This window comes from Salmo trutta, chromosome 21 (genome assembly GCF_901001165.1).
Source record: "Salmo trutta chromosome 21, fSalTru1.1, whole genome shotgun sequence".
NCBI classification, from domain to species: domain Eukaryota; kingdom Metazoa; phylum Chordata; class Actinopteri; order Salmoniformes; family Salmonidae; genus Salmo; species Salmo trutta.
Window position 1 is genome coordinate 18,156,735 of NC_042977.1, and position 27,500 is coordinate 18,184,234.

The following is a 27,500-nucleotide window of genomic DNA, read 5'->3' on the forward strand; positions in this document are numbered from 1 at the left end:
TCAACCGTTGCATTTCTGTTCAAAATTTTGTATCAAGACTGCCCAAATGTGCCTAATTGGTTTACTAATAACTTTAAGTTCATAACTGTGCACTCTCCTCAAACAATAGCATGGTATTCTTTCACTGTAATAGCTACTGTAAATTGTGTGCAGACAGTGCAGTTAGATTAACAAGAATTTAAGCTTTCTGCCAATATCAGATATGTCTATGTCCTGGGGAATTTTCTTGTTTCTTACAACCTCATGCTAATCGCATTAGCCTACGTTATCTGTTCTCTCTAACTTTCATTTCTGTCTTCCATTGTCTACTTGATCGTTTCTCCCACGTATTTTCTCTCACTTTTTACCTTTCTGCTTCTCTGTTCCACTCGCTCTCTTTCTATCCCCCCCTCTTGCTCTCTCTCTCATGGGCGTGGCCTGCTGTAAGCCAGTGCCCTTTCTCCCCTCTCCTCCTGTTTCTCTCTCTCCCCAGCTCCCTCTGTTAGTCTTTGATCTCCAGTCCTTCTCTCAGCACCTCTGCTTCACCACTGTACAAAAAAAAGGTTTCTCTCCAATTTAGAAGCTGCAGGTGGGAACAGAGCTGTGCTTTATGGCTGGCCTTGTTATATGAGCACTGCTATATTATTCACACAGCAGGAGTGTTAAACTCAGGTGGAGCTATTGTATGCCAGCGCATTTTGTACCCTCATGATTTCTGGGCTGTTGGAGAAAAATGCATGTAACACTCTGTAGTTATGATGGCAAAACTGGAAAAAGAGATGTTTAACGCAAAAGGTCACACTAAGCCAATTTGCCTTTCTTACAACTTACCTCCTCTTGCATGACTGTAAAGTTCAAACACTTAGGGGAAGTGTTACAAGGAGATACATTGTGAACCTACACACTGAAGAAGGCTGTAAAGCTGAAACGTCTGTGTACTCTATCCCCGATGCAGTGAAAAAGGGAAAAAAATGAAGTAAGCTTCATGCAAAAAATTTTTTTAGTGCGGACCCATTACACCTTTTGTTTGTTTCATGGGTTTTACGCAGCAGCCAAGCTTCTGGGAGAACACCACTGCCCCCTTTTGATTAGATACAATGTGATCCAACACAAAATTCTCCTCAACTCCTGTGTTAGTCATTTGTATAGTAGCTTGACAAAGTGAATGAATGCGTTTTTTAAATGAATTTAAGTTAATTGAAGGAATTGAATGAATGAATGTTCGTAAATACCCAGAATACTCTGTGTTGTTGTAGATGATGGTGTTGATGGTCACTGTGTCTCCAGGACCTGTAATTGGTCTGAGCGTGTGCTGACATGCAGGTGTGTCTGTTTCTCAGTTGACACACTGCTCTTTGTACAGTTTCATCAACAAATGTTAAGCTTTCCTCACTTCAAATGAACATGGAAATTATCCCAGTGCATTAATGGTCCAATGCAGCCGTTTTTATGTCAATATTAAGTAATTTCCGGGTAACAATTAAGCACCTTACTGTGATTGTTTTCAATTGAAATGGTTAAAATAAACAAAAATAGTGTCACGTCCTGACCAGTATAAGGGGTTATTTGTTATTGTAGTTTGGTCAGGACGTGGCAGGGGTGTGTTTGTTTAGAGTGTTTCGGGGTTTGTTGGGCTATGTTATTATTTAAGAGGGGTGTTTGTTTAGAGTGTTTTGGGGTTTGTTGGGTTATGTTATTGTTCGTCTATTTCTATGTTAGTTCTAGTATGTATATTTCTATGTGGTGTTTGTTGGGTTGACCTTCAATTAGAAGCAGCTGCTCCTTAGTTGCTTCTAATTGAAGGTCCTATTTAAGAGGGGTGTTTTTCTATGGGATTTTGTGGGTAGTTGTTTCTTGTTTAGCTGTGTGCCTGAATAGACTGTTATCGTCGTTATTTTTGTATACTTTTGTTTTTCCTTCTTTCTGCCGAATAAAAGAAGATGAGTATACACATTCCCGCTGCATTTTGGTCTAATCCCTATGACACCCGTGACAAATAGCTTCTTAGCAAAGAGCAATTTCTAAAGCAAGAATTTTGTTAGGACTATCTGGGCGTGGTCTGAGTGGGGAGGGGAAAACTGAAAACCAGCTGTTATTGGAAGAGAGGTTTGGAACTCTTTCTTTTTGGTCTATTAACTAATTTACCACCTGGTGATGTCACCAGGCAGACCAAAACTCCATCCCACCAAAACAGGCTGAAATTTCAGGCAGTCTTTTCAAACAGCTTTTACACTGAAAGAGCATTGTTATAATTTTCACAATTCCACAGTATTATTCCAACCTCATAGTGTGGAACTATAAAGCACAGGAAAATCGTGTTCTTGACTGCACTGGGCCTTTTAAGTCATTTCATGTAGCCGATAGTGGCATTGATTGATGAACATTGTATAGAAAGTCTGGCTAGTTATCAACAAAGCATCAGTGAAGTCAGAGTTATGCAATCCAGTCTGGACATGTAGAAAGAGGCTGCTGTTTGAAGACATGTTCATTACTGTACTGTAGACACAAAGAACACACACACACACACACACACACACACGCACACACACACTTGCATACTTGTGCCTGTGGGCATATTTTTGTGTTCATTGAAATCAAGTGCAACAATATAACCTAAGTAACCTATACAAAAGAGATCGACCACAGCAGTCTCTCACTGGTCATGAGACTGTATGAACTTCCTGGTTGACTTTCGAATCACCATCCCATCCTGCTCTCCCATAAACTCCCAAAGATAAAATCCCCCTAAAGATCAAATGTTGCATGATCTGACATGCTCTTTCTGGCATGGCTTGTCGTGTCTGACAGATAAGAAGTTAATTAAACGTGCTATTCCGTCCATTCAGTGTCATTCTCTGATGCCAGTGTGGCATGATCTCAGGAAGCGACTGGCGAGCCACGGTTGGAGAGCTTGACACACAAAGGAGGGCTTTGTGGCTGGCTGTGGTGCAGGGGAAAGAGTGCAATGATGTCAGAGGAATACACGCCCGTTGTGTGTAGCTACACGCCCACTCAAAACACACTCAGACACATGTTCACTCTGCACCTCAGAGTGGTTGGGATGAAGATGATGATAATGAGGATGATGATGGTGATTTCATTATGACAAGGGATTAACAAGATAAAGTTTAGAATAATAATGATGATGATGATATCAGTTTGACATGGATTAGGAAGAGTACCTTTTCCACCCTGCACTGTGAATGTTTACACGGTGTGTTCAATAAAGACATGAAAACGTATAATTGTTTGTGTGTTATTCATTTAAGCAGACTGTTTTTGTCTATTGTTGTGACCTACAGTGAGGGAAAAAAGTATTTGATCCCCTGCTGATTTTGTATGTTTGCCCACTGACAAAGAAATGATCAGTCTATAATTTTTATGGTGGGTTTATTTGAACAGTGAGAGACAGAATAACAACAAAAAAATCCAGAAAAACGCATGTCAAAAATGTTATAAAATGATTTGCATTTTAATGAGGGAAATAAGTATTTGACCCCTCTGCAAAACATGACTTAGTACTTAGTGGCAAAACCCTTGTTGGCAATCACAGAGGTCAGACATTTCTTGTAGTTGGCCACCAGGTTTGCACACATCTCTGGAGGGATTTTGTCCCACTCCTCTTTGCAGATCTTCTCCAAGTCATTAAGGTTTCGAGGCTGACGTTTGGCAACTCGAACCTTCAGCTCCCTCGGTACATGGCCCCATCTATCGTCCCTTTGATGCAGTGAAGTTGTCCTGTCCCCTTGGCAGAAAAACACCCCCAAAGCATAATGTTTCCACCCCCATGTTTGACAGTGGGGATGGTGTTCTTGGGGTCATAGGCAGCATTCCTCCTCCTCCAAACACGGCGAGTTGAATTGATGCCAAAGAGCTCCATTTTGGTCTCATCTGACCACAACACTTTCACCCAGTTGTCCTCTGAATCATTCAGATGTTTATTGGCAAACTTCAGAGGAGCATGTATATGTGCTTTCTTGAGCAGGGGGACCTTGCGGGCACTGCAGGATTTCAGTCCTTCACGGCGTAGTGTGTTACCAATTGTTTTCTTGGTGACTATGGTCCCAGCTGCCTTGAGATCATTGACAAGATCCTCCCGTGTAGTTCTGGGCTGATTCCTCACCGTTCTCATGATCATTGCAACTTCACGAGGTGAGATCTTGCATGGAGCCCCAGGCCGAGGGAGATTGACAGTTCTTTTGTGTTCCTTCCATTTGCGAATAATCGCACCAACTGTTGTCACCTTCTCACCAAGCTGCTTGGCGATGGTCTTGTAGCCCATTCCAGCCTTGTGTAGGTCTACAATCTTGTCCCTGACATCCTTGGAGAGCTCTTTGGTCTTGGCCATGGTGGAGAGTTTGGAATCTGATTGATTGATTGCTTCTGTGGACAGGTGTCTTTTATACAGGTAACAAGGTGAGATTAGGAGCACTCCCTTTATAACCTACCATTAAAATTATAGACTGATCATTTCTTTGTCAGTGGGCAAATGTACAAAATCAGCAGGGGATCAAATACTTTTTTCCCTCACTGTAGATGAAGTTCAGATCAAAATTTATGACCAATTTATGTTGAAATCCAGGTATTTCCAAAGGTTTCACATACAGTGGCAAGAAAAAGTATGTTTGGAACATCGAATCACAATAAAATCTTAGTATCGAATCACAACACATATAGAATCGTGAGTATCGCAATACATATCGTATCGACACCTAAGTATCGTGAAGTAGAGGCTCCTCAGAGGAGGAAGGGGAGGACCATCCTCCTCAGTGAATTTCATAAAAACAAAAAGTGAAACATTAAAAAAGTTATCCTTTTCAGATAAAACTATGCTATATTCACGTCACCAAAGCATTTATTAAAACACACTATTTTGCAATGAAGGTCTACAGTAGCCTCAACAGCGCTCTGTAGGGTAGCACCATGTTGCTAACTTCTGTCCTCCTCTGGATACATTGACTTCAATACAAAACCTAGGAGGCTCATGGTTCTCACCCTCTTCCATAGACTTACACAGTATTATGACAACTTCTAGAGGACATCCTCCAACCTATCAGAAATCTTGCAGCGTGAACTGACATGTTGTTCACCAGAGAATGAATCTAGTACTGAAAGCATAAGCTACAGCTAGCTAGCACTGCAGTGCATAAAATGTGGTGAGTAGTTGACTCAAAGAAAGAGAAAGACAATAGCTTAACATTTCTGAACAAATTAATATCTTCAAAAAGGAGGAGATAGAGAGAGAGCTAGCTAGAGTTTGTTGTATTTTTTAGCTGTCACTTTCACTTAGCTAGCAAATGCAGCTACATAGTTTAGCCTACTCAAACACCCGGCTCAAATAGAGAGGGATGCTATATTAGCTACCTGGCTATGGCTATCCAACACTGGAACTCTTCCAAGTCAAGGTAAGCTTTTGGTTTTATTAATTTATTGCCACCGGGGCCGACACTGTACTGCATGATTGTAGCGGGTTTACTAATGCGTTAGTCCTAGTAACTATGTTGACTATGACGTTAGCTAATATGGTGACAATGATGTAGGCTGTGTGTGCTGTTAGCGGTTATGGTATGAAGGTTTGGCTTGGAAAGCTTTTTTTTTTTGAAGGGAAATGGTGAGAGGAGCAGAGCGCGTAGATGTGAGAAGGAATTATACAACGAGCAAAGTGATCATGCTGTTGTATGTGGCTGCTTGAAAGTGAACTGTGTTTGCGGGTGATCCGGGCTGTATTCATTCTGCCAATTCTGTTGAAAAACGTTTCTTAAATGGAAGGAAGCGGTACGAAATGGGGATAAACACACCTGTATTTGTCCAATAGAAACTCTCGTCTGCAACTGTTTGGACTAATGATTACACTGTAGATCAGCTAGATGAAGGCAAGAGTGTCCAAGGCGGTATTGAATGTGTCAATGTCTGGCACCTTGATTACTCCAATTTGTCTGGCAACCTGTTCATCTACGTTGTAAACTTTAATTTGTAGGCCTGGTTGTAGCAACCTCATGATGGGTATAGGACAAATTTGAGTATCATGTAGTAGCCTAAACCTATCAATGTTACATTGACCAGGGTGAATGGAATATGAATGATCGTCATCCAACATGCTGTAATAGAAATAAGGCCATGCTCATTAAAATATATAATCCTCCCTCATCTTAAACTGCGCCGACCGCCACTGGTATCGTGGTTATATCGTATCATGAGGCTCCTGGTCATTCCCAGCCCTACTGTCTATTCCTCTTCTCCTCTTTCTCTCCCTTACTCTCTCTCACACTATTTTTCTCTCTCTCTCTCTGTCACTCACTCACTCTCTTTAGGTAAGGATAACCATCTACCCTTTCAGCAGAGGCCAGCTCTCTTTCTTTCATACTTTCTCCTTTCCCTCTTTCTTCCTCCGCTACCGCTCTCTCTCCTCTCTCCATCTCTTTCTCTTAGTGGAGCAAGTACAGAGGTAGATAACCATCTACCCTTTCAGCAGAAGCCATCTCTCAGTAATGAGTGTTTGGAGCATGGTAGTGATAGTGGAGAATACCACCTTTGTCCTCTCCACTGTGGTGCGTTCTAACAGCTCAGGAAAGGGGAGGTTATTTTCTGATTAATATTTGGGCAGTAGCGAGATAAGTTTGTCTAATTTTAATGTGTTGGTTGGATGAGAGGGCGTGCTGTATTAACAAGGCTGATTGGTCTATAGATGAGCCTCTCATGTAATCATTTTACAGGTCATTTTCAGAGGACAGGTTAGCATGGTTGCGCAGGTTTTGTCAGGTAGGCAGTAATGAATTAGCCTCATGGCTAACGCCTTATTCACCAGATACCATTGGAACATCAGTTATGTTTCATGAGCTAAAATAAAATATCAGATTTCTTTTTACATATGCACAGAAAGCTTATTTCTCTCAACATTTGTGCACACATTTGTTTACATCCATGTTAGTGAGCATTTCTCCTTTGCCAATATAATCCATCCACCTGACAGGTGTGGGATATGAAGAAGCTGATTAAACAGCAGGATCATTACACAGGTGCACCTTGTGCTGGGGACAATAAAAGGCCACTCTAAAATGTGCAGTTTTGTCACAAAACACAATGCCACAGATGTCTCAAGTTGAGGGCGCGTGCAATTAGCATGCTGACTGCAGGAATGTCCACCAGAGTTGTTGCCAGAGAATCGAATGTTAATTTCTCTACCATAAGCCACCTCCAACGTTCTATTGGAGAATTTGGCAGTACGTCCAACAGGCCTCAAAACCGCAGCCCATGTGTAACCAAGGCAGTCCAGGACCTCCACACCTGGCTTCTTCACCTGTGGGATCGTCTGAGACCAGCCACCCAGACAGCGGATTAAACCGAGGAGTATTTCTGTCTGTAATAAAGCCCTTTTGTGGGGAACATTTTTGGGTGGACCCTGTGGGTGGACCCGCTCCCAGTGGGTGAGCCTATGCCATCCCAGTCCCACCCATGCTGTTCCCCTGTCCAGTCATGTGAAATCCATAGGTTAGGGCCTAATTTATTTATTTCAATTCAGTAAAATCGTTGAAATTGTTGCATGTTGCATTTGTATTTTTGTTCAGCATAGTTACTTCATGCATACATGGCCAGGAGTTTTTCCTGATCACACATTGTCAGGAAGAACTCCTGGCCATAGTCATAGTCAAACAAACATAGCAGTGGCACACAAATGCCTCTGTTAGCTCGCTAGCAAGCGTCTCACATTTTTTTACCAGTGAGATCTATTCATATGTATTTCTATAGGGAGTAGGATCTGAGTCAGAAAGACAACCAGACACTTTGACACCGCAAGCACGTCCTAGCATTTACTCTGCCGGGGGAAGGCAGCCACCTGGCTGTCAAAGTGCTAGATCAGACAACTTGACAGGTACAATGAGTAAGGGGGAGGGAGAAAGAGAACGAGGAGGTTAAGAGAATGAAAAGCAAAAAAGAAACCCACAACAAAGGTACAGACCGAGATAATTCTATGTTTGGGAAAGATTGACATGAAACAAGCTGGAATAAAGGGACATAGTGTATAGGGATACAGAAAGAGAAAGAAGAGAGAGAGGAAGTTCCGGAGACACAAATGCAAAAGAACGAGAAACAAAGTTAGCAGAAAGAGTGTGTCACAAGGGAATGAAAGGAATTGTGAACAGAGGAGAACGAGGGAAATGAACGAGAGCGGGCGGGAAAGAGCTGTGTTGTCTTCCAGGTTCAGAATGACTGTAGATTTGACAGAAGCGTTTAGTTTTTTTTTCATCCTATGTTTTCATCCTTTCTCCGAAGAGAGCGCTGTGAAAAGCGTCTTTCAGTACGCCGTTGACAGGGCGGATTAGCGAGAGACTAGGCCAAAGAAAAATGCAAACATTCTTCTGCACACCTTGTGCATTTACCTTGTCATGGTGTCTCAATAAAGTTGGATTCGTGTGGGCCGCAGGCCAATCTTTTGAACTCTACAGAGATTTTCTATGGTTTGTTTTGAACACGGCTTTCTTTAGCCTCAGCCTGCTTTTCTCTATCTCCAAGTTAATGGTGAGGTATTTGGCCCATGATCCTCTTGAGTGTGTGTGTGTGTGTGTGTGTGTGTGTGTGTGTGTCCTCCTGAATATGAACTAAATGTGGCTCTCTGAGGTTCTTCCCCTTTGACCTTGTGGTTCTGTGGATGATGTGGCCCCTGTGGGCATCATGAAGAATGATAAGTTGCGGTTACAGCTGATAAATGTGTGACGAATGCTAGGATTGCACTGCGCAGGACATTATTGTCACTCCGTACATAAATTGCAATTTTCGCTGCCAGCGGGATGGAAACTCACAACATGTGGCGCCGTTAAGATCATTCAAGTGTGTGTGAGGGTTGGGAATTGCCAGGGGCCTCACGATACAATATTATCACGATACTTAGGTGAAGATATGATATATATATTGCGATTCTCAATGTATTGTGATTTGATGTTCCAAACATATTGCTCACTATGTCTGCTGCAGAGGGACCAGAGAGCACGAGACTTTTAATCAGTCATGGAAATAAAAGTGCTGAAAACCTGTTGGCTCACTATTTATAAAGAAGTTGGAGGATAAGCTATGAAGAAAAAATACCGGAGTTTTGTCTCAGGTACAGCCGACTAGCGCTAGCTAACGCTACCTAGCACACAAAAAATCCAAAAGAATATTGCAATATGTAACTGTATACATTTTTTACCCTATCACTTGTGTGTGTGTGTGTGTGTGTTTGTGTGCGTGTGCGTGTGCGAGTGTTTGTGTGTCAGTGTAGACATGTTTAACTATACTTGTGGGGACCAGAAGTCCTCACAAGAATAGTAAACAAACACATTTGACCAACTGGGGACATTGTCAGTCCCCACAAGGAAAAAACTATTTCAAGGGGGTTTAGGGTTAAGTTTAGAATTAGGGTTAGGTTTTGGGGTTACGGTTAGGATTACGTTTAGGTTTGAGTTTACGGGTTAGGGAAAATAGGATTTTGAATGGGAATCAATTGTGTGTGTCCACAGTTAAACAAGTGTGTGTGTGTGTGTGGCGTTGCGTTAAGACCATTCTGTCACGGCTGTCAAAAGGAGAGGACCAAGGTGCAGCGTGTGTGTAGTTCCACATTTTATTTACTCTGTGAAACTATGCAATACATCAAAATAACTGAATAGACAAAACAACAAACCGTGACGCAGAGGAGAAACAATCACTACTCAAAAATAATCACCCACAAAAACCCAGGAAGAAAAACCCCTACTTAAGTATGATCTCCAATTAAAGACAACGAGGACCAGCTGTCTCTAATTGGAGATCATCCCAAACAAACCAACATAGAAATACAAAAACTAGAACCTAAGAACATAGAAATAGAACACATAGAATAAACCCCCCTGTCACGCCCTGACCTACTCTACCATAGAAAAGAACAGCTTACCATGGTCAGGACGTGACAGTACCCCCCCCCAAAGGTGCAGACTCCGAATGCAACTAAAAAAACAAAACAAAAAAACAAAAGGGAGGGTAGGGAGGGTAACCAGTGGCTATGGCGGCTCTGGTGCAGTACCCAGAACCTTATCATCCAGCGCATCCTCCAGTAGAGGAGGCGGCTCTGGTTCGGGGCATAACCCCCGCTCCGTCCGCTGATCCCTCTGCTTCTGTGCCACCGGACCATAGATCATCGCCAGAGGTTCTGGGCTGCAGGCCACTGCTGGAGACTCTGGGCTGCCGGCCGATGCTGGAGACTCTGGGCTGCCGGCCGACGCTGGAGACTCTGGGCTGCCGGCCGCCGGCCGACGCTGGAGACTCTGGGCTGCCGGCCGACGCTGGAGACTCTGGGCTGCCGGCCGACGCCGGAAGCTCTGGGCTGGGAATGCGCACTGGAGGCCTGATGCGTGGGAGTGGCACAGGTGGTGCCAAACTGGTGACACGCACCTCAGGGCAAGTGCAAGGAGCAGGCACAGGACATACCAGGCTGGATAGACTTACTGGAGGCCGGGTACGTGGGGCAGGCACAGGATATACTGAGACGTGGAGGCGCACTGGAGGTCTCGAGCGTATAGCTGGCACAACCCGTCCTGGCTGGATGCTTACTTTCGCCCGACAAATGCGGGGAGCTGGCACAGGACGAACTGGGCTGTGAACACAGTTCGTCCTGTGCGCTGAGCTGGCACCACCCTTCCTGGCTGAATGCTCAACCTAGCACAGCGAATGTGGGGCGCGGGAACAGATCGCACCGGGCTGTGAATGCGCACTGGCGACACAGTGCGCATCACCGCATAACACGGTGTTTGCTGCTTCACTCGCTGCAGGCCGCCGCATAGAAATACAAAAACTAGAACCTAAGAACATAGAAATAGAACACATAGAATAAACCCCCCTGTCACGCCCTGACCTACTCTACCATAGAAAATAACAGCTTACCATGGTCAGGACGTGACACATTCCAGGTTGTGTGTGTGTGTGTGTGTGCGTGCGTGCGTGCGTGTATGCGTGTGTGTGCATGCCTGAGTAGGTGTGTGTGATTGCTGTGGAGTAATTTGGTGTTCCCTCCAACACTACTGTATTCAGGCGCATGCAGGCAGCAGGCCTTAACAAATGGTTGAGTGGTCAGGACTCGGGGGGGATTTTCCCTGTGGAATGTGTGCAGGTCTTTTCTTCCAGGAATGGCACACAGGTCTGGCTCCGACAGGTCAAAAGAAAGATTAACCATCCCTGTTTGAGCTGGTGCTGCTGGGCTGGCTTTCTGCTGCTTCCAGGGAGGTGGTTGGAGCTTGTTTTCACTCAAATATAACACCATAAAAACATTTGGGAGGAGGACTTATGGTCACTGAAGAGATTTCCGAGCAAACAACTGCAATGTATGTGCAGACTTGAGCTATGTAGGCCCAAACCTCAAACTAAAAATAAGGAAGACGAACTTACCAAAACAACAGTGACAGTAATGTGTGATTCACATTGGTGCTCCCATATCAGAGGAAGGAATTGTTGAGCGCAATATCAATGGACTTTCCCGTATGATGATGACACTCTATGCCTTACATGATCACACTAAACCAGGGGTCTCCAATCCCGTTCCTGGAGAAAAGCCCTCCAACCCCGGTTGTAACTAACCTGGTTCAGCTCATCAACCAGCTAATTATTACAATCAGGTGCGCTAGATTAGGGTTGGAGTGAAAACCTACAGGATGGTTGCTCTCCAGGAACAAGGTTGGAGAGCCCTGACCTAAACGATCTAAACAACAGAGACCCAACCCTATCCCATCCGATCCCCCTACTGCTACCAAAGGTCAAATGACTCATCTTCCCAATTTTGCCTGGTATTTGCTCTGTGATCGTGGGGGAAGCTGGGAGTTGCGGTCTCTGATACATGATTTTGAATTACTGGTCAAGCTCCACGTTGCTCTGCAATGAACAGGAAATGTTGCGGCATACATTAGCCTGTGGCCTACATTGAACAATGGGCAGTGGTGGTGGCCTAGTATTCGGAAGTAGCTGCTGTACTGTGATGTTGTGTGCTCTTTCGGGGTTTGTGTCATTGTGGTTTGGATGGAAAATATGGTGGTCTACATTCTAAATGATCACTCTCTTTCTCTGTCTTTCTTTCTCTCTCCGTTTACCTCTCACTCTGTCTTTATCCCTTTATTCTGTATCTTTCTCTCTTTCAGCTCTCTGTCCCCCTCTCTCACCTACCTCTTTTTTTACTCTCTCTCTCTCTGTCTGTCTCTGTCTCAATCAGTGAGACTAATAGAAGCCTGGAGAACTAGCCTGTCCTGAGCCGTTTAGAAATGAGACCACCCAGCCTGCTCTTCATATGTGACGTACTCACAACATTCTAACAACATTATTGTCAGTGTGAAACATGATTTCCCATGTCAGTGAGTCTCTCTCAACCAGAGAACGCTGCATGGGACGCTGCATGTTAGGATTCATCCTCTAGGACTGCTATGTCGAGGAAGCCACAGTACAACTGTACACAGACGCATTGAAGACCTTGTCCGTCAAAGCGGAATGTAAAACACACGTTGGTAGTACCAAGACCATTAGAGCGACTCATTTAGTCATGCTTCATTGTTTTCCCTGTTTAGGAATTGATTTAGGTGTGGGTTGTTGTATTCTGAACAGAGCTGCAGACTACCCAACACTGACAGCACTGCTACCAGACTACCCAACACTGACAGCACTGCTACTTACAATATATTGACCCAACTCAAACCAAATACTGCCGCAAAGCATGAATTTCAATTTCCAGTTCTCCTTTGGGAAAGAGGCCTGATTGACAATGGGACTTTCTGGTGTGGTTAAATAAAAGATCAATATATATCTGGGAGCTTCATGAAATTGGTTTCCATGGCAGAGCAGCTGCACACAACCTTAAGATCACCATGCACAATGTCAAGCGTCGGTTGGAGTGGTGTAAAGCTCGCCGCCATTGGACTCTGGAGCAGTGGAAATGCGTTATCTGGAGTGATGAATCACGCTTCACCATTTGGCAGTCCGACAAACGAATCTGGGTTTGGCAGATGCCAGGATAACGCTACCTTCCCCAGGTTCAGGGTAGGCCCCTAAGTTCCAGTGAAGAGAAATCTTAACGCTACAGCATACAATGACATTCTAGACGATTCTGTACTTCCAACTTTGTGGCAACAGTTTGGGGAAGGCCCTTTCCTGTTTCAGCATGACAATGCCCACGTTCACAAAGCGAGGTCCATACAGAAATGGATTGTCGAGATCAGTGTGGAAGAACTCGACTGGCCTGCACAGAGCCCTGACCTCAACCCCATCAAACACCATTGGGGTGAATTGGAACGCCGACTGAGAGTGCCCGACCTCAATAATGCTCTTGTGGCTGAATGGAAGCAAGTCCCTGCAGCAATGTTCCAACATCTAGTGGACAGCCTTCCCAGAAGAGTGGAGGCTGTTATAGCAGCGAAGGGGGGGGACCAAATCAGGTCACCCTACCAAACTTCCCTGCTAAAACATACCGTAGGTCTGTCTGATGTCACAGCCTAAATGCCAATCACAAACGAGGGGATTAATGAAAATGTGGATGAAATCGATTTTCGTACATGCTGTCAAGAGGCTTCATTCTGAAACAGGGACGGGAGTTACAGCAACCTCATTTTGTTGACAACATTGTACATAAAACAATGCTACCGTGGTGCTCTTTTTACGGTTTTATAAACTCAGCGGAGAACGTTCTCTCTCCTCATTCAGCTCCACTCTAATCTTGGGGCGTTTCTTTAAAATGCGCATCCAATCCCCTTTATCCCTTACATAACTAGACCATTCATATGCTTCAATGAGCTGCGTTTCACAATGCTGTGGCAAGAAAGGACAATTATAGTGGGCCTGCTCGTAATGTTAAGTTGCAGGCGCAGATGCTTCGATTTCAAAATGGTTTGGGGCACAGTTGAAAAGGTAACGCACTGACTATACAATGGATTCATTCGACAAAAAAAACCCAGTACTTTTCAATGCGTGAGATAAGAGGTGTGGCGTGTAGGCGTGAGAAGATGGTCAAATACTTGTCTCACCGCCAATGCGTGAGAGTTGGCAGCTCTGCGAGTTTGCTGCCAGCCCAAACTATTACATTGCTTCTCTGACAGACTGTCCCCAGTCATGTGACAGGGGTGTTCAGTATGAAGCGTGTCAACCTGTGAGTCATGCTGTCTAAAGACCAGAGAACCAGTCACGCCATACAGCAGGAGGAAAACAGAAATGAGGTCATCACAGGCGGTTGTTGTCTTGCTTTTTAAATGACCCAAGACAGACTGAAACTGTTACGAGTCTCACACACACACACACACACACACACACACACACACACACACACACAGATAACACACATATAACACAGACACACACACTTGCCCAGTCATGTCTATGACCCAGAGGTTTGTTTATGAAGGGGCTAACTAGTACAGGATGGTGATCCGTCTGTTTTGGTGATGTTTTAGAGACCTAGGAAGCTGTGTTGCCACCGTGTCTTCTTGGTTCATCAAAAATACAATACGACAACATACTACGGTGACCTCATTTAGATGTTTTCACGCTGCTGTGCGTTGTGACTGGTTCCTGTTGTGTTTAGACACTAGGCAGCATGGCTCACAAATTGACATACGGTACGTCTGACCCAGACCAGGACTGTACGTTTAGACAGAACACCCAAACGCATATGTGTCAAACACTTTAGAAGCCTGAGGAGCCCCGTGACTGCTCACATGTTCTACACACACACATCTGTAACAGTGTTGCCTGCGCGGTGATGTTCACAGTCCCAGCTCATACGCTCATTGGTTATTCATCGGGTGACATTACCACTGGGATGTGTGTGTGTGTCTGTCACATGCCTGTCATGGAAGGCAGCCATGCATGTTTCTGCAGGCTACAGCAACTTAATTACAAAACCTGTTGTAATCCATCATATTCCTGATAATTCTGCCTCCTGTGTTAGAGCCAGTGTGTGTGTGTGTGTGTGTGTGTGTGTGTGTGTGTGTGTGTGTGTGTGTGTGTGTGTGTGTGTGTGTGTGTGTGTCTGGGTCTCAAGTTGTTGGTGGGTACCTAACAGCAACATTTGAGGAGCCTGTGGAAGTCTCATCCCCCCAGACTGCAGACCGGCATAAGACAAAGGCGAATCAGCTGGCGAGGTACTGCTTCTTGTCAGCAGTCATGGACAGCCTTGCTGTCCGGAGAACAAGGTGCTATCTCTTTCCCTAGGTGCCCAGATATCCCTTTCTGGAAATCTTTGAATCATTATGGTATGATTTGTGATTTGTAGATTCAAATAAAGTATGTAAAATGTGTATGTTCTGGTACGTGGTGTGTGTGGGTGTCAGATGGCCTGTGAGAAGGTGGATTGGTTTAGGAAGAACATTCGCCAGAGGTCAGCCAGCCCAGCCAGCCACCAGTAGTCATGTGTTATGGCCTGCTGCTATTGCTGCTGGAGGGAAGAAGCTATTTCTGTTGCCAACCTCTAGATCACATTACAATACCAACCTGGTGATCAGACACATGCACCAAGGGGATATTATTGCCTGGGTGGGCTGAAGACGTGTGTGGGTGTGTGTTTGTGTGTGTGTGAGAGAGAGAAACAGAGAAAAATAGAGTCCACTACACTAACCTCTCCACACTATATCCCAGTGATTTCCAAATGCCAATTCCGAACCCACTTGTGAGTGACAGCCAGTCTCTCTTGGGCCGCGGCTAAGGGCTAGGGACTGAGTTGTGGTTAAAATCATTTTTTATTTCTATTACGTAGGTCACAGTCGCAGGATTATTGGACAGTCTTTAGGTAAATCCCAGGATTATTGGACAGTTTTTAGGTAAATCCCAGGATTATTGGAAAGAACTCTCGGTGGGTCACTGTGCAACAAGCTCAGTGACCACTGCTGTAACTTTCTATCAACCCTGTGGAGTTTTCACCTGGTTTGTTTTATAATCCTCAGTGGGACACAGTGATTCTACATCTGCACTGGTTGCTGTTTGGCGTTCTAGGCTGGGTTTCTGTATAGCACTTTGTGACATCAGCTGATGTAAAAAGGGCATTATAAATACATTTGATTGATTGATGGTGTCATCATCTCATCCCTGGTGATGTTGGGTAGTTCCCCTAGCAGTGACGTCAATGTGCCCAGCTGTGGATTACACACACACTGGCAAAAATGTTGGGAAATTTACTGGAAATTTGCATTTAAAAAAAAATAATTATAGTTTTTACCTTTTATTTAACTAGGCAAGTCAGTTAAGAACAAATTCTTATTTTTCAATGACGGCCTAGGAACAGTGGGTTAACTAACTTGTTCAGGGGCAGAACGACAGATTTTTACCTTGTCAGCTCGGGGATTTGATCTTGCAACCTTTCGGTTACTCCCCAACGCTCTAACCACTAGGCTACCCGCTGTCACAGTTTAGAGAGTATTACCAAATATTTTTATGAGTAAACAAAGATAGGCCACAGCCTGTCATTTCCAATGGGAACAAATGAGTCATAGTGGGCAGAACAAGCAAGGAGGTGGGCAGAGTCAAGCACGAGCTAACGAGATCCTATTGGTGCATTTTTGCCTACATTTGCATATTTCTGTTAGGGAACGTCTACTCTGTGAAGTGCGCATTTGCAATAACTCAATTCACTTTTGCATTCCCTCTAAACAACTACATTTAAAAAAAAAACTTTAGCAAAGGGTAGTCTAGAAAACTTAGTCCCCTCTGTTCGTAACAAATTATAGTTTTGGGAACAGAAAACTGTATTGAGATCAAAGGTTTTATCAATGACAAAATTTGAAGAATGTCTGCCAAAATCCATCTCGTTCCATCTTCTCCCACTGCCGGCCACTGGGCTTCCTCTCACTACCACATTTGGTAGTGGGTGGAAACACTAAGTGGATGCTTCACATTTACACATCCAGTGAAATATCTGCCTCATCGTTCTATCTGAGTTATTACTGCTGAACTGATTCAAAACTTAAGTGCTATGGCTTTTCAACCTCTGCCATATCGTGGATTCAGAGCTATCTATCTAATAGAACTCAAAGGGTTTTCTTTAATGGAGGCATCTCTGTCAAACATGTAAATTGTGGTGTACTGCAGGGCAGCTCTCTAGGCCCTCTACTCTTTTCTATTTTTACCAATGACCTGGCATTAAACAAAGCATGTGTGTCCATGTATGCTCATGATTCAACCATATACACATCAGCAACCACAGCTAATGAAGTCACTGAAACCCTTAACTTCTTGCGGATTAGTGGGACGCTAATGAAATTGCAGAGTGCCAAATTCAAATTAAATTACTATAAATATTCAACTTTCATGAAATCACAAGTGCACTACATCAAAATAAAGCTTAACTTGTTGTTAATCCAGCCGCCGTGTCAGATTTCAAAAAGGCTTTACGGCGAAAGCAAACCATGCGATTATCTTAGGACAGCGCCCAGCACACAAAAGCATAACAAATCATTTTCAACCAGGGAGTTGTGACACGAAAGTCAGAAATAGCGATATAATATATGCCTTACCTTTGAAGATCTTCTTCTGTTGGCACTCCAAATGGTCCCAGTTACATTACAAATGGTCCTTTTGTTCCATAAAGTCCTTTTTTATATACATAAAAACTCAGTTTAACTGGCGCACTTCAATCAATAATTCATTTGGTTTCCCTCCTTCAAAATGCATACCAAATGAATCCCAAACGTTACCAATAAACTTATCCAAACAAGTCAATCAACGTTTATAATCAGTTTTGTCTAGTTTTGTCTAATCTTGGTTAATGTCCAGTTGTGTGGTCCAGTGCTGCAAGGAAAGACCTAGTTAAGCTGCAGCTGGCCCAGAAAAGAGCAGCACGTTTTGCTCTTAATTGTAATCAGAGGGCTGATATAAATACTATGCATGTCAGTCTCTCATGGCTCAGACTTGAGGAGGGACTGACTGCATAACTTCTTATTTTTATAAGAAACATTAATGTGTTGAAAATCCCAAATTGTTTGCATAGTCAACTTACACACAGCTCTGACACACACACTTATCCCACCAGACATGCCACCAGGGATCTTTTCATAGTCCCCAAATCCAGAACAAATTCAAGAAAACATACAGTATTATATAGAGCCCTTATTGCATGGAACTTCCTTCAATCTCATATTGCTCAAATAAACAGCAAATCTGGTTTCAAAAAACAGATAAAGCATCACCTCGCAGCACAACGCCTCTACCCTATTTGACCTAGATAGTTTGTGTGTATACATTGATATGTAGGCTGCTTTTGCAACAGCTAATGGGGATCCTAATAAAATACTAAATACCAACCCTCCTTCAACAAAGCCAAAGGATTTTTCGGTAATCAGCGTCTGGGACAGTCTGTTTCAACAGGTTGTTTTTTTGTAAATCTCTGAGTAATTTGTCACAACGGGGCATCAGAGATATGACACATTGAAGGACAGCTCTGACAAATTGCTCTTCCTGTAATGTGTAGATTCAAGCAAAAAGGCAGACTGTTTGTGAAGGTGAAAGACAACCATTTCTAAATGTAGGCTATAGCCAGTGTCACTCCTTCAACTTTGTGTAATTTGTTCTTTATGGAAGTTCTATATTGACAAGTATTATTCAAATAGTTTTTAGACAGCCTACTTGACTGGCCGTCTTAGACGGTGGTCCTTTCAAACGGGTCATTATTTCATTGTGGAGCTCCCTTGGGCACCGCCGCCCTCTCTTTTCTCTCTATCCCTCTCTCTTCCCTTCCTCTCTCTCTTTTCCCCTGACTCTTGTGTTAACCTCTGTCACAGCAGCCCAGACCGATAATTGAAACAATCCGGCAATGAACCCCTTTGATTCTCTCTTTATTTCTGTCTTTTATTTCCTCAACATCCTCCCATTCTTTAAAAGCCCTGTCTATCTGTTTCTGGCCCGGGTTTATTGGAGTGTGCGCAACATTATTTAGCTTCCCCCCCGATTGGTTTTTAATAGGGGTTTTCCTCCCTGGTGGCCTATGATAAGTTAATGGCCTGAGAATTGTTCCCTGTTTAGTGACTGTGTGTGTGTGTGTGTGTGTGTGTGTGTGTGTGTGTGTGTGTGCAAGGAGGAAGTGGCTCGAGGGGAACAAGGAAACTTAAGTGCTTCATAACATCCCTCCTCTCGCTCACGCCCCCTCTAACACCCTCTCTCAGGGGGCTAAGGGGTGAGGTGGGGAGACACAAGGACATGGGAGGCTGCTTTGCTGGGGTGTGTAGGAAGGGTCAGACCAGGTCAAGTTTGTGTGTGTTTGTTGTCGTTACTCTAACCATAAATAACGTGCATGGCTGGCACAACATCTTTGTGCTTATTCCCCCAACATTTGCTGTTAAATATTTAAAAAGAAAGGTCACTTTTATAGAGCCATTCAATATACCCATCCCTTATCCTCATTTTCCCTGTGCCTTCCGATAGGGTAATTCCACAGCATTCAAAAGAATATAACTTGTCCACAACCAATACCTCCCAAGCACTATACCTCCCAATGCCCTTTGAAAGCACTATCAATACCTCCCAATACCATCTTAAAGGTTGTGTGACTCTACGACAGTAAGGTATGTGTTCTTCAGTAAGAATACTGTTGTGATTGCCCTAGTGTCCTCTGGGAAGGAAATGGAGTGTGAGTGATGACTGGCGAGGAGGGGACAGAGAGTACCGTTAAGGAACGCTGCTTCTTCAATCTGCTCTACCGTCTGATTGAAAGTGATTTGGCTGGCTTGCCCACGCACAGGCACAGGCACGGACAAATGCACACGCACACTCATACACACTCATACAAACTTACACACACTCATACACACTTTTGAGTGTATGAGTGTAATGCGGAGGTCTGTTCTGCTTCGAGACAAACCGACTGGAGAAACAACACTATTACGGATGAGCTGTGCAAGGCGGAGGATTAGGAGGCTGTGTGTGTGTATGTGTGAGAGTGTGTGTGTGCCAGCTCACTTAGTTCAGATGTCCTTCAGACAGCAGGCAGCAGGCAATAGACCAGGCAAACACACACCCACGCACACACAGACACCCCCCCCCCCCCACCACACCACACACACCTTCACACACACAAGTCAGAGGAATGAGTGTATGAGTCTGCTGCGGTTTTGATGTAATTGCGGTGACATGGTAAGATGAGGGCTGCTCAGTGTCACTCTATCTTCCATACTGAGGCAATCTCCTCGCCAGTACCTCAAGAGGAAAATAACAGCTAATTCATATACTGACAAAGGACTGAAGAGACACTCCAGGACTATATACACACACCGTGGCAACAACAACACATTCGCTCGCATGGACACACAAGTCACACACACACACAAGCACACACGCACGCACACACATACACACACACAAACACACACACAGTCTTGTTTAACTAACCTTGTTGGGACACACAATTGATTCCCATTTAAAATCCTATAATTCTAACCCTAATTCTAACCCTGACACTAATTCTAACCTTAACCTTAAACCCCCTAGAAATAGCCTTTTTTCCCGGTTGGTCAAATTTGATTTTGTTTACACTCACGGACCAGCACACACAGATACAAATGTAGAAACACCCACATACACATATCGATTAATAGCAGGCTACAGCTAAATAAGGGAAAAATGCTTGCCTTTAACTAGAGGTTGGCCGATTATGATTTTTCAACGCCAATGCCGATTATTGGATGGCCTAAAACCCGATACCGATTAATCTGCAGATTTTTTTTAAACTTTATTTGTAATAATGACAATTACAACAATACTGAATGAACACTTATTTTAACTTAATATAATACATAAATAAAATCAATTTAGCCTCAAATAAATAATGAAACATGTTCAATTTGGTTTAAATAACGCAAAAACAAGGTGTTGGAGAAGAAAGTAAAAGTGCAATATGTGCCATGTAAGAAAGCTAACGTTCAAGTTCCTTGCTCAGAACATGAGAACATATGATAGCTGGTGGTTCCTTTTAACATCAGTCTTCAATATTCCCAGGTAAGAAGTTTTAGGTTGTAGTTATTATAGGAATTATAGGACTATTTCTCTCTATACGATTTGTATTTCATATACCTTTGACTATTGGATGTTCTTATAGGCACTTTAGTATTACTAGTGTAACAGTATAGCTTCCGTCCCTCTCCTCGCTCCTACCTGGGCTCGAACCAGGAACACATCGACAACAGCCACCCTCGAAGCAGCATTACCCATGTAGAGCAAGGGGAACAACAACTCCAAGTCTCAGAGCGAGTGACGTTTGAAATGCTATTAGCGCGCACCCGCAAACTAGCTAGCCATTTCACATCGGTTACACCAGCCTAATCTTGGGAGTTGATAGGCTTGAAGTCATAAACAGCGCAATGCATTGCGAAGCGCTGCTGGCAAAACGCACAAAAGTGCTGTTTGAATGAATGCTTACGAGCCTGCTGGTGCCTACCACCGCTCAGTCAGACTGCTCTATCAAATCATAGACTTAATTATAATATACTGCTCAAAAAAATAAAGGGAACACTTAAACAACACAATGTAACTCCAAGTCAATCACACTTCTGTGAAATCAAACTGTCCACTTAGGAAGCAACACTGATTGACAATAAATTTCACATGCTGTTGTGCAAATGGAATAGACAACAGGTGGAAATTATAGGCAATAAGTAAGACACCCCCAATAAAGGAGTGGTTCCGCAGGTGGAGACCACAGACCACTTCTCAGTTCCTATGCTTCCTGGCTGATGTTTTGGTCACTTTTGAATGCTGGCGGTGCTTTCACTCTAGTGGTAGCATGAGATGGAGTCTACAACCCACACAAGTGGCTCAGGTAGTGCAGCTCATCCAGGATGGCACATCAATGCGAGCTGTGGCAAGAAGGTTTGCTGTGTCTGTCAGCGTAGTGTCCAGAGCATGGAGGCCCTGCCAGGAGACAGGCCAGTACATCAGGAGACGTGGGGGAGGCCGTAGGAGGGCAACAACCCAGCAGCAGGACCGCTACCTCCGCCTTTGTGCAAGGAGGAGCAGGAGGAGCACTGCCAGAGCCCTGCAAAATGACCTCCAGCAGGCCACAAATGTGTCTGCTCAAACGGTCAGAAACAGACTCCATGAGGGTGGTATGAGGGCCCGACGTCAACAGGTGGGGGTTGTGCTTACAGCCCAACACCGTGCAGGACGTTTGGCATTTGCCAGAGAACACCAAGATTGGCAAATTCGCCACTGGCACCCTGTGCTCTTCACAGATGAAAGCAGGTTCACACTGAGCACGTGACAGACGTGACAGACTCTGGAGACGCCGTGGAGAACGTTCTGCTGCCTGCAACATCCTCCAGCATGACCGGGTTGGCGGTGGGTCAGTCATGGTGTGGGGTGGCATTTCTTTGGGGGGCCGCACAGCCCTCCATGTGCTCGCCAGAGGTAGCCTGACTGCCATTAGGTTCCGAGATGAGATCCTCAGACCCCTTGTGAGACCATATGCTGGTGTGGTTGGCCCTGGGTTCCTCCTAATGCAAGACAATGCTAGACCTCATGTGGCTGGAGTGTGTCAGCAGTTCCTGCAAGAGGAAGGCATTGATGCTATGGACTGGCCCGCCCGTTCCCCAGACCTGAATCCAATTGAGCACGTCTGGGACATCATGTCTCGCTCCATCCACCAACGCCACGTTGCACCACAGACTGTCCAGGAGTTGGCGGATGCTTTAGTCCAGGTCTGGGAGGAGATCCCTCAGGAGACCATCCGCCACCTCATCAGGAGCATGCCCAGGCGTTGTAGGGAGGTCATACAGGCACGTGGAGGCCACACACACTACTGAGCCTCATTTTGACTTGTTTTAAGGACATTACATCAAAGTTGGATCAGCCTGTAGTGTGGTTTTCCACTTTAATTTTGAGTGTGACTCCAAATCCAGACCTCCATGGGTTGATAAATTGGATTTCCATTGATTATTTTTGTGTGATTTTGTTGTCAGCACATTCAACTATGTAAAGAAAAAAGTATTTAATAAGATTATTTCTTTCATTCAGATCTAGGATGTGTTGTTTAAGTGTTCCCTTTATTTTTTTGAGCAGTGTATAATAAACACACAGAAATACGAGCCTTAGGTCATTAATATGGTCGAATCCGGAAACTATCATCTCGAAAACAAAAAGTTTTTTCTTTCAGTGAAATACGGAACCGGTCCGTATTTTATCTAACGGGTGGCATCCCTAAGTCTAAATATTCCTGTTACATTCCTGTTACATTGCACAACCTTCAATCGTATGTCATAACTGTGGCTCAGTTGGTAGAGCATGGTGTTTGCCTACGCCAGCATGGTGTGTGCAACGCCAGGGTTGTGGGTTCGATTCCCACGGGGGGCCAGTACAATTTTTTTAATAATTTTTTTTAAATGCATGAAATTAAAATGAAATGTATGTATTCACTACTGTAAGTCGCTCTGGATAAGAGCGTCTGCTAAATGACTAAAATGTAAAAATGTAGATAATTACGTAAAATTCTGGCAAATTAGTTTGCAAAGAGTCAGGCAGCCCAAACTGTTACATATACCCTGACTCTGCATGCAATGAACGCAAGAGCAGTGACACAATTTCATGTTAGCAGGCAATATTAACTAAATATGCAGGTTTAAAAATATATACTTGTGTATTGATTTTAAAGAAAGGCATTGATGTTTATGGTTAGGTACATTGGTGCAACGACAGTGCTTTTTTCGCAAATGCTCTTGTTAAATCATCACCCGTTTGTCGAAGTAGCCTGTGAATCGATGAGAAATTAACAGGCACTGCATCGATTATATGCAACGCAGGACACGTTAGATAAACTAGTAATATCATCAACCATGTGTAGTTAACTAGTGATTATGTTAAGATTGATCGTTTTTTATAAGATAAGTTTAATGCTAGCTAGCAACTTACCTTGGCTTCTTGCTGCCCTCGCTTAACAGGTAGTCAGCCTGCCATGCAGGCTCCTCGTGGAGTGCAATGTAAGGCAGGTGGTTAGAGCGTTGGACTAGTAACCAGAAGGTTGCAAAAACTAATCCCCGAATCCCCCCGAACAAGGCAGTTAACCCCCGTTCCTAGGCCGTCATTGAAAATAAGAATGTGTTCTTAATCTGACTTGCCTAGTTAAATAAAGGTGTGTAAAAATAAAAAAATAAATATAAAAAATTATCGGCAAATCGGTGGCCGATGTGAAATGGCTAGCTAGTTTGCGGGTGCGCGCTAATAGCATTTCAAACGTCACTCGCTCTGAGACTTGGAGTTGTTGTTCCCGATTACCGATTGTTATGAAAACTTGAAATCGGCCCTAATTATTCGGCCATTTTGATTAATCGGTCGACCTCTAGCTTTAACAGTTGAGGTCCTGCACAGCAGATCAATATTTTCGATCAGTAAAACTGTTGGGCTTTTATTCTGATATTCCCCTCTGTGGGCCAAACATACCCTTCTATAGATGCCAGCCTGGTCACTAGAAATAGACGGCGATTTCAGACGTGTGTGCGTGCGTGCATGTGTGTAGAGCTTTCTGTATACACAATGAGTCACAGAACAAAAGATTTCCAGTCATTTAAGAGTTGTTGGTTAGTCAGACCTCTCTCTACTTTAGCGAGAGAGAGAGCAACATGATGTGAATACAAAATGGTTTTCTTTGTTAGATACAGCCCACACTCTCTGTCTCACCTTGGCAGGACTAGAGCAGTGATCAGAGAGAGAGAGAGAGAGAGGTTTGTGTGCCAGAGGCTTAATACAGCCTCTTAAGAAAGGGAATGTAATTAAACAGTGATAGGATGTTGACATGCTCCATCTGACAGTATGCATAGCGTGTGGGTAGATGTGAACACATTCGGAATGTGATAAAGAATCTATTCAGTTGAACCTCTTAAATATTGTGTCTATTTTTGATTGGCTGATAACTGTTCCCAATCTCCACACTGTGTGAGGCCTATGTGTGAATGTTTGCAGAAGGTTTATTGCTTGAGGCCAAATAACAGCAAAGTGTATAATACGTCATATACAGTTGAAGTCGGAAGTTTACATACACCTTAGCCAATTACATTTAAACTCAGTTTTTCTCAATTCCTGACATTTAATCTAAGTAAAAAGTCCCTGTCTTAGGTCAGTTAGGATCACCACTTTATTTCAAGAATGTGAAAAGTCAATAATAGTAGAGAGAATGATTTATTACAGCTTTTATTTCTTTCATCACGTTCCCAGTGGGTCAAAAGTTTACATACACTCAATTAGTATTTGGTAGCATTGCCTTTAAATTGTTTAACTTGGGTCAAACGTTTCGGGTAGCCTTCCACAAGCTTCCCACAATAAGTTGGGTGAATTTTGGCCCATTCCTCCTGACAGAGCTGGTGTAACTGAGTCAGGTTTGAAGGCCTCCTTGCTCGCACAAGCTTTTTCAGTTCTGCCCACAAATTTTCTGTAGGATTGAGGTCAGGGCTTTGTGATGGCCACTCCAATACCTTCACTTTGTTGTCCTTAAGCCATTTTGCCACAACTTTGGAAGTATGCTTGGGGTCATTTGCGACCAAGCTTTAACTTCCTGACTGATGTCTTGAGATGTTGCTTCAATACATCCACATAATTTTCCTTTCTTGTGATGCCATCTATTTTGTGAAGTGCACCAGTCCCTCCTGCAGCAAAGCAGCCTCACAACATGATGCTGCCACCCCCGTGCTTCAAGGTTGGGATGGTGTTCTTCGGCTTGCAAGCCTCCCCCTTTTTCCTCCAAACATAACGATGGTCATTATGGCCAAACAGTTGAATTTTTGTTTCATCAGACCAGAGAACATTTCTCCAAGAAGTACGATCTTTGTCCCCATGTGCAGTTGCAAACCGTAGTCTGGCTTTTTTATGGCTGTTTTGGAGCAGTGGCTTCTTCCTTGCTGAGCGTCCTTTCAGGTTATGTCGATATAGGACTTGTTTTACTGTGGATATAGATACTTTTGTACCTGTTTCCCCCAGAATCTTCACACGGTCCTTTGCCGTTGTTCTGGGATTGATTTGCACTTTTCACACCAAAGTATGTTAATCTCTAGGAGACAGAACGCATCTCCTTCCTGAGCGGTATGACAGCTGCGTGGTCCCATGGTGTTTATACTTGAGTACTATTGTTTGTACAGATGAACGTGGTACCTTCAAGCATTTGGAAATTGCTCCCAAGGATGAACCAGACTTGTGGAGGTCAACAATTTTCTTTCTTTGGTCTTGGCTGATTTCTTTTGATTTTCCCATAATGTCAAGCAAAGAGGCACTGAGTTTGAAGGTATGCCTTGAAATACATCCACAGGTACACTTCCAATTGACTCAAATTATGTCAATTAGCCTATCAGAAGCTTCTAAAGCCATGACCTAATTTTCTGGAATTTTCCAGCTGTTTAAAAGCACAGTCAACTTAGTGTATGTAAACTTCTGACCCACTGGAATTGTGATACAGTGAGTTATAAGTGAAATAATCTGTCTGTAAACAATTGTTGGAAAAGTGACTTGTGTCATGCACAAAGTAAATGTCCTAACTGACTTGCCAAAACTGTAGTTTGTTAACAAGAAATTTGTAGAGTGGTTGAAAAACGAGTTTTAATGACTCCAACCTAAGTGTATGTAAACCTCCAACTTCAACTGTATGTCCATACCTTTTTCATGTAAAGAACAATGTATTCATTTCAAGGTTGTAGTTGAAGCTTTTCTTGACCATATATCCCCGTTGACATGAGTTCCTGACCCTATCCCATCCATCCATCTCGCTCCGATGCTTCCAGAGATGAACCGTCTCAGAGAAGCATTTCGCCTTTTAGATAACAATGAATAATATTATAACGACAGGTCCTAGATCAGCACTCTTACTCTGAGACACTTTGCGGGTTCGGGCCCTGATCTTGGTGTTTGCTATGCCGTTCCTGCTTCATCGCTCGACGAGCTCTCGTCTAGGGCTAGTGAATAGTAAACAAGGGCTCGTCAATAACGTATGTATCGCAGTGCAACTTGCTGTCGCTTCAGTAAGGCGCTTGCCGTGCTGTATGTCCTTAGGTATAACGGAAATGTTTTGTGTTGATCTGTGGACGATACCAGATAATCAATCGATCATTCGATGACACTGACAAGACTAAGCAACTACAGTGTGGCCGAACCGTACCTGTCAAACCTGTGATGCTAAGTGACCTATAGTGTTAATCGACTCTCTACTCTCTCTCTCTCTCCCTCCACTAGGAGAGCACCTGAGGATCTGTCCCCAGGGCTACACGTGTTGCACCAGTGTCATGGAGGACAGCCTATCCAACCTGAGTCGCACCGAGATGCAGGGCCTGATCAGAGATGCTGGACGAGCCCTGCAAGCCTCCCTCAACGGACAGTACAAGGCCTTCGACGGTGAGTGGGGAGATTGATCAAGGGGGGGGGGGCAGAAGGAGGGAAAGAGACAGATGGAGGGACTGGTCAAGCATCCCTTATTGGCTTTACAAGGCTTTTGACGCTGAGTAGGAGAAAGGGAGGGAAGAACAGACAGAGATTGAGAGGGAGAAGAAACCCTGTGTCTCTTTCCCTCCACATCTCTGCTATCTCAATCAGGCCTGTGT

General features: G+C 43.9%; 1 protein-coding gene across 1 annotated transcript in view; it reads left to right on the forward strand.

The window, feature by feature from the left end:
* The window catches only part of LOC115156860 (glypican-1), a 111,251-nt gene that overhangs the window by 28,608 nt on the left and 55,143 nt on the right, over positions 1 to 27,500 (forward strand). Inside the window, exon 3 of the mRNA XM_029704638.1 lies at positions 27,136 to 27,294. Coding sequence (XP_029560498.1) covers positions 27,136 to 27,294 — 159 coding nt within the window. The remainder of the gene's footprint in view (positions 1 to 27,135; positions 27,295 to 27,500) is intronic.